At 42.8% G+C, this 7,337-nt stretch overlaps 1 protein-coding gene across 1 annotated transcript; it reads left to right on the top strand.

The window, feature by feature from the left end:
* The first annotated feature begins 628 nt into the window (after positions 1 to 628).
* On the top strand, positions 629 to 1,219 carry LOC142608956 (uncharacterized). The gene has a single exon (XM_075780606.1). It carries the CDS (start codon positions 629 to 631, stop codon positions 1,217 to 1,219), a length of 591 nt encoding a protein of 196 aa, XP_075636721.1.
* The last annotated feature ends 6,118 nt before the right edge of the window (positions 1,220 to 7,337 follow it).

The raw sequence follows: 7,337 nt of genomic DNA, 5'->3' as shown, positions 1-7,337 counted from the left end.
CCGTCGATTTAGATCCGAAAGGTATGTAAATAGAAACTGGTTGGAATATAGTATAGACAAGGGTGCAATATTTTGTTTATATTGCTACCTATTTGGGCAAGATGTTGGTAAGCAAGGAGGATGATAGACTTTTGTAACGAAGGGATTCAAACTTTGGAATCAGAAAGAGAAGTCATTATCCCATGTTGGAGGAGTTAATAGTGCTCATAACCAAGCTGTCAAGAAAAGTGAAGATCTAATGAAGGAAAAGCAACAAATTCAAAGTGTTTTGGTTAAGCAATCAAATCAAGATAAAATTGAATATCGGGTTCAATTAAATGCAATAGTTGATTGCATGAGATCCCTTTTATGCCGGGGATTAGCTTTTCGTGGTCACGATGAATCTCAAGGTTCAAGTGATAAAGGAAATTTCCTTGAGCTTCTATAGTTTTTGGCAGATCACAATGAATTTATCAATGAAGTGTTGCAAAAAGCTCCGTAAAATTGCAAGCTTACCCACCATGAAATTCAAAAAGACATTGTGAATGCAATTGCATGTGAAACATCCAAAGCCATCATCAAGGATCTTGACAATGGGTTCTTTTCAATATTAGTTGATGAGTCACGTGATATCTCAATGAAAGAGCAAATGACCCTCGTTCTCCGTTATGGGAACAAAAAAGGAATTATTATAGAGTGGATCCTTGGTATTGTACATGTAGCAAGTACCACCACTTTGTCAATCAAATATGCTATTGAATGTTTACTTTGTAAACATAATTTGAGTTTATCGAAACTACGTGGGCAAGGTTATAACGGGGCTAGTAATATGCAAGGTGATATCAATGGTCTCAAAACTTTAATTTTGAAAGAGAATAAGTCAACATTTTATGTCCATTGTTTTGCTTATCAACTTCAATTGACTCTTGTTGCCATTACTAAAATTCACATTAACATTGCTGAATTTTTTTATGTGGTTAGTAATTTAGAAATTGTTGTTGGAGGCTCTTGTAAGAGACATGATGCACAATTATCCAAAATTAAAGAAAAAATAGAAAATGGTGTACGTAGAAGTGGGCAAAGTTTGAGTCAAGAGACAAATCTTAAACGTCTTGGTGATACAAATTGGGGATCATATTGTGGGACTATTCTCAACTTGATTTTGATATTCTCTGTTGTTGTTGATGCACTTGAGATTATTGAAGAAAATGGCCTCTGCGACCAAAAAGTTGAAGCTTGATTTATTATGAGATCAATTCTATCTTTTGAATTTGTCTTTTCTCTACACTTGGTGAAAAACATTTTAAGGATCACAAGCATTATAAACAAAAAATCAAGATATAGTAAATACTATGGATCTTGTTAAAGTGTCTAAGAAACGATTGCAAGTAATGAGGGATGATGAATGGATATCTTTATTGATTGAAGTGTCTTCATTTCGTACCACACATGATATTCCTATCTTGAACATGGATGAAATATTTGCAATTAGTGGGAAGCCGCGACGCAACACCCAACAAAATAAAAATTTACATCGTTATTGTGTTGAGCTATTCTACACAGTCATAGATTTGCAACTTTAAGAGCTTAACAACCATTTTTCAAAGTTCTACTTTGTATGGCTACTTTGTATGGCTTGCTTGAATCCAAGTAATTCATTTCTGGCTTTTGATAAGGAAAAGTTGATACGTCTAGCAAAATTCTATCCATCTGATTTTCTTGGGACAGATATCTAGGCACTTGGCTCTCAACTATAGAATAACATTTTTGATATACGTAGCAATGACTTGTTTTTAGAGATTCAAGGAGTTGAACTTGCTGATAAGTTAGTGAAGACAAGGAAGCATAAGACTTATCCATTAGTCTATTTGCTTGTAAAGTTAGTTTTGACCTTTCCTGTCTCTACTACAACAGTAGAAAGAAGTTGTTCAGCAATGAAATATATAAAGAATGAACTACGCAATCGAATGGGAGATCACTGGATGAATGATTGCTTGGTTGTGTACATTGAAATTGATGTAGCTTGTATCATTGATAATGAGACTATCATGCAACAATTTCAAAATATGAAAACTCATAAAAAGCAATTGTAAACTTTATGTATTTGCGTGTTTTTTTTTTATTGTTGTTGTTGTCAATATATAAAATTTTTCTTATTAGATTGTGTAATTTATGCTTCTTAAGGAACACGAAAAATTCCTAGAGCCATCACTGTTACCAGTGCATTGTTCTAGTTTTCTGAAGGCCAAAATCATTAAGTTCTCTGGAGGTTGTGAAGACCATTATACTTACCAATTTTCAGCAATTATGCCGGCTTGCATGTAAAGGATGGAATTGGCTAATGACTTGCCACGAAACCCTTAACAAAGTCCATCCCTTTAAGACTTAATCAAACCCCTCCCTCAGATGTCACAGTCTCATTTTCATAGCCCTTTAAAATTCAAATTAGTCTTAGGATGAGTACAGGTATTAATCAACACTAAATAGGGACATTCCTACATGACTGCAAATTGGTCTCTTTCATGCATATCCCCGTGCATGAAGGCATAAAGCCTATGAAAGAGTTCTAGAAAAAATGATTACTGGGCCATGAATGATTGACTAGAACTCAAAGACTAAATTGAATTTTAGTAGAAGAAAAAACTAGAAGATTACTAATATCACTAAAAGATATACAAGATATTTTAACATGCAGCTGAAATAACTAAAACTCATTTGTCAATCCTTGATTTACCGGTATGATCGAAGTAGTTGCAAAGATTACTAACAAACTACAAGACCCCAACAATCTTTTCTATTTATGACCTCACAAGGATAGTTATTAGTCATAATTAATTACACAAATTGGTAGCAGTAGGTGAGCGGGAGGACTTGCAAATAAACAAAGAACAACACACTTTACAGTGTGGCGCAAAGAGATCTTGGTCACATTTCAATATGAGTACCGATCAACCTTATAGTTTGTAACTGATGGGGATAAAACAAACATGACGGTACCACCACATGCAAAAATCGTTATGATAGGGTGACGGGTGATATGACCAAGGAGGACGGATGCGTAGTGGACGGACAGGTAGAATGGATGCACATAATTTCACGCCAACGTGTATATGAAGAATTCTTGCGCTACACGTTAAGCCTTGATTGAAAATTCATATAAGGAAAAGAACTCTAAGAGATACAAAATTTCACGAGTCACTCTCCTAGAAGGAAAGGATTACTTGACCAAGGCGAGAATCTCGGCCCTACGCTACTATATATACTCCAAAACCCTCACAAAGCAAGGTACGCACATTTGACTCAACTCTAGCACTTTAGGGTTGAAAAGAAATTCTAACTTGACCTTCGGAGGGTTTTTGGCCGACACCACACCGGTGCTCTCTTTTAGTTCTCTTTGTTTTCTATTTGCAGGTTTGATTCGAGTTGGAGAGTGCTCGCAACTTATTGGTGATATTCTCGACATCATCAGTTGGCGCCGTCTGTGGGAAACGAGAGTGAAAGGAAAACTAATTCAGCCTTTGCTCTGTTCCAAAGACAAAAAGTTGCATGGTACTCACCAGATCGATGGCGACAGTTAACAATCAAGGCAAAGAACCTCATGCTACAGCGCTAGAAAGGCAAGTTCAGACGCTTGCTGCTGCTGTTGAGCGCCTCACTAAACAGAATCACGATTTAGAAGAGCAGCTGCAGCAGAGGAATGCGCACCAAAGTGCACCAGAGGAGGACCAGGAAGTCGCGAGCCCGGAGGGGAGGAATGCCGTCAGGCCTGAAGGTAGCACCGCACCGGCAAGGCCGGAACGGCCGGAGACAAACCCGCCATCCGCCTCGGACTCCCTGCCACCTCATATCACAGCCAAGATGCAGGAGATGAGGGAACGCATGAATGTGATGATGAACGCCCTTAGAGGACGGGTATCCAGCAACCTGGACGACCTAGTCCATAGAACGGATTCGCCTTTCACAGCGTTGGTGAATTCATGCCCCGTTCCTCCAAAGTTTCGCATGCCCCATGTGGAAAACTACGACGGATCCAAAGACCCGTTGGATCACCTGGAGTCTTTCAGAACCCTAATGCATCTTCAGGGTGTACCAGATGAAATCATGTGCAGGACTTTTCTTACCACCTTGAAAGGGCCTGCGAGGGATTGGTACAGTAGGCTGACGCCTAATTCTATCGGCACTTTTAAGGAACTAGGCGCACAGTTCGTATCACACTTTATTGGAAGTCATCGACACAAGAGATCTATTGCGTGTATACTAAGCTTTAAGCAACGAGAAGACGAGACATTAAGGTCTTATATAGCCCGCTTTAACAAGGAATCCTTCTCCATAGATGAGGCAGATGACAAGATACTTGTGGCAGCATTCACGAACAGGCTACGAGAGGGTAAGTTCTTGTTCTCTCTATGCAAGAATGACCCAAAGACTATGTCCGATGTATATTACAGGGCGACAAAGTATATGAACGCGGAGGATGCCTTGCTGGCCAGAGACGACTATAAACCAAGAAAAAGGGAAAGACAGGAAGATACGAAACCAGATAATGGACGAAAAATGGCAAGAACCAGAGATCGACGGGAAGACCGGAGATCCAAACCACCTTCGGGGAAGTTTACAAGTTTCACCCCCCTCACAGCCCCAATTGACCAGGTGTTAATGCAAATCAAAGATGAAGGAACCTTGACGTTCCTAGGCAAGTTGAAGGGAGATCCAAACAAAAGGCCACGAGATAGATACTGCTGTTTTCATCGTGACCACGGCCATGATACGACAGACTGTTATGACCTGAAGCAACAGATCGAAGCCCTTATCAGGCAAGGAAGGTTGCAGAGGTTCGTGAGAAAGGAGAGAACGGATCAACCCCAGGAGCAGAATCCTAGACGGGAAAACGAACGTCCCAGACCACCGGTAGCAGACACACGGATGATAATAGGGGGCAGTACTTCAACGGGGTCGTCTAAAAAGGCCAGAAAGACCTATTTACGGACGGTACAAAGTGTCCAGTCGACGGGCTCTTCACTAGAAAGAATACGACGGAGCGGCTCCAGTATCGAGTTTTCTGAAGAAAAGGCCCAGCGCCTTCACCACCCCCATGACGACGCGCTTGTGGTTAGTATATAGGTAGGAGACTTCAACGTCCACCGAGTTCTAGTGGACAACGGGAGCTCAGCAAACATCCTTTACTACCCCGCGTTCCAGCAGATGGGGATTGCAAAAGAGCGCCTGATCCCGGCATGCACACCCCTCGTTGGCTTTGGGGGAACTCGGTCCATCCTTTAGGATCCGTCACATTGGCGGTGACAGTAGGAGACTACCCGCATCAAATAACCAAGGATGTTTCCTTTCTAGTGGTTGATTGCTCCTCAGCGTATAATGCCATACTCGGACGACCCACTCTCAACGCATGGAAGGCCATCACTTCTACCTACCATCTGATGATCAAGTTTCCCACTGAACACGGAGTTGGAGAACTGCGCGGAAATCAGGTGGCTGCACGGGAATGTTACGTAGCCCTGATGGAGATGGATGACCATGTACAGGCAATGAGTATCGAAGAACAGAGAACATTGGCAGAACCTGTGGAGAAATTGGAAGAGGTACAACTGGATGATTCGAGGCCCGACTGTACCACCAGGATAGGAACCATGCTCGACCAAACGGTTCGACATGCGCTCCTACTGTTCCTCAAAGAGAACCAAGACGTGTTTGCATGGAGCCATGACGACATGCCGGGAATAGATCCGGCAGTCATAGTCCATAAATTGAACGTGTCACCTTCATTCTCTCCAGTTCGACAAAAGAAGCGCGTGTTTGCCCCCGAAAGGGATCGAGCCGCAGTAGAGGAAGTGCAGAAGCTACGGGAAGCGAACTTCATACGAGAGGTGTACTACCCAGACTGGCTGGCAAATGTGGTAATGGTCAAAAAGTTAAATGGGAAGTGGAGAATGTGCGTTGACTTCACGGATCTGAATAGAGCGTGCCCTAAAGACAGTTACCCGCTCCCACGCATTGACGCCTTAGTGGACTCCACCGCAAGACATGAGTTGTTGAGCTTCATGGACGCCTTCTCAGGGTATAATCAGATTAAGTTGGAGAAAACAGATCAAGAGAAAACATCATTTGTGACAAGCCAAGGGCTTTTTTGCTACAAGGTGATGCCATTCGGGCTCAAGAATGCAGGAGCCACATACCAGCGATTAATGAACAAAATGTTCGCGCACCAAATTGGCCTGAACGTCCAAGTCTACGTAGATGATATGTTGGTGAAAAGCGCAAAGGTGTCAGATCATCTGAGGGACCTCCAGGAGACTTTCAACACTCTTCGAATGTATAAAATGAAGCTGAATCCAAGCAAATGCGCATTCGGAGTGACCGCTGGAAAATTCCTAGGATTCATGGTGCCCCAGCGGGGCATTGAGGTCAACCCTGAGAAAGTGAAAGCAATTATGGAGCTATCTCCTCCGAGGACGGTGAAGGAAGTGCAAAGCTTGACAGGAAAGATAGCAGCCCTAAACAGGTTCATATCAAGAGCAACGGACAAGTGTCTACCTTTCTTCAGAACACTAAGGACGATTGGACGGTTCCAATTGTGGCGTACCTCAAGGACGGCAAGCTGCCAGACAGTAAGGTAGACGTAAGGAAGTTGAAGGTTAGGGCTGCCCGATTCATACTGATTAAAGGCATCCTCTACAAAAGAGGATTCTCCCGACCATATCTAAGATGCCTTAGCCATGACGAAGCAGACTACGTGATGAGGGAAGTTCATGAAGGAATTTGTGGAAACCACTCGGGATCAAGGTCTCTGGTGCACAAGCTACTCCGAGCAGGGTACTACTGGCCGACAATGCAGAAGGATGCCCATATGTACGTTAGAGCCTGCGATAAGTGTCAACAGTTTGACAATCTTATTAGACAGCCAACGGAGGAACTCACACCCATGACGGCCCCATGGCCATTCGCGCAATGGGGGTTAGACATCATGGGTCCATTTCCAATAGCGGCAAGGCAACTGAAGTTCTTGGTGGTTGGTATCGACTACTTCACCAAGTGGGTGGAAGCAGAAGCTCTCGCTACTATCACGGAGAAAAACATTCGCAACTTTGTATGGAGAAGTATTATTTGTCGATATGGGATCCCGAGAGTACTCGTTTCAGACAATGGGAAGCAATTCTACAACGATGCATTCCGAGACTTTTGTTCTCAGCTGGGAATCAAGAATCACTACTCGTCACCCGCCCACCCACAAGCCAACGAACAAGTTGAAGTCACGAACCGGTCCTTATTAAAGATTATCAAGACCCGGCTCGAGGGGGCAAAGGACATATGGCCAGACGAATTGCCAAGTGTACTATGAGCGT

Source organism: Castanea sativa, chromosome 9, assembly GCF_040712315.1.
Source record: "Castanea sativa cultivar Marrone di Chiusa Pesio chromosome 9, ASM4071231v1".
In the NCBI taxonomy this organism is placed as follows: Eukaryota; Viridiplantae; Streptophyta; class Magnoliopsida; order Fagales; family Fagaceae; genus Castanea; species Castanea sativa.
The sequence above is the reverse complement of the archived record's forward strand: the minus strand, read 5'-3'. Positions and strand labels throughout refer to the sequence as shown.

What these genes read in the sequence shown, in the direction of transcription:
- LOC142608956 (XM_075780606.1), top strand. Translation starts at nt 629, where the DNA reads ATGACCCTCGTTCTCCGTTATGGGAACAAAAAAGGAATTATTATAGAG.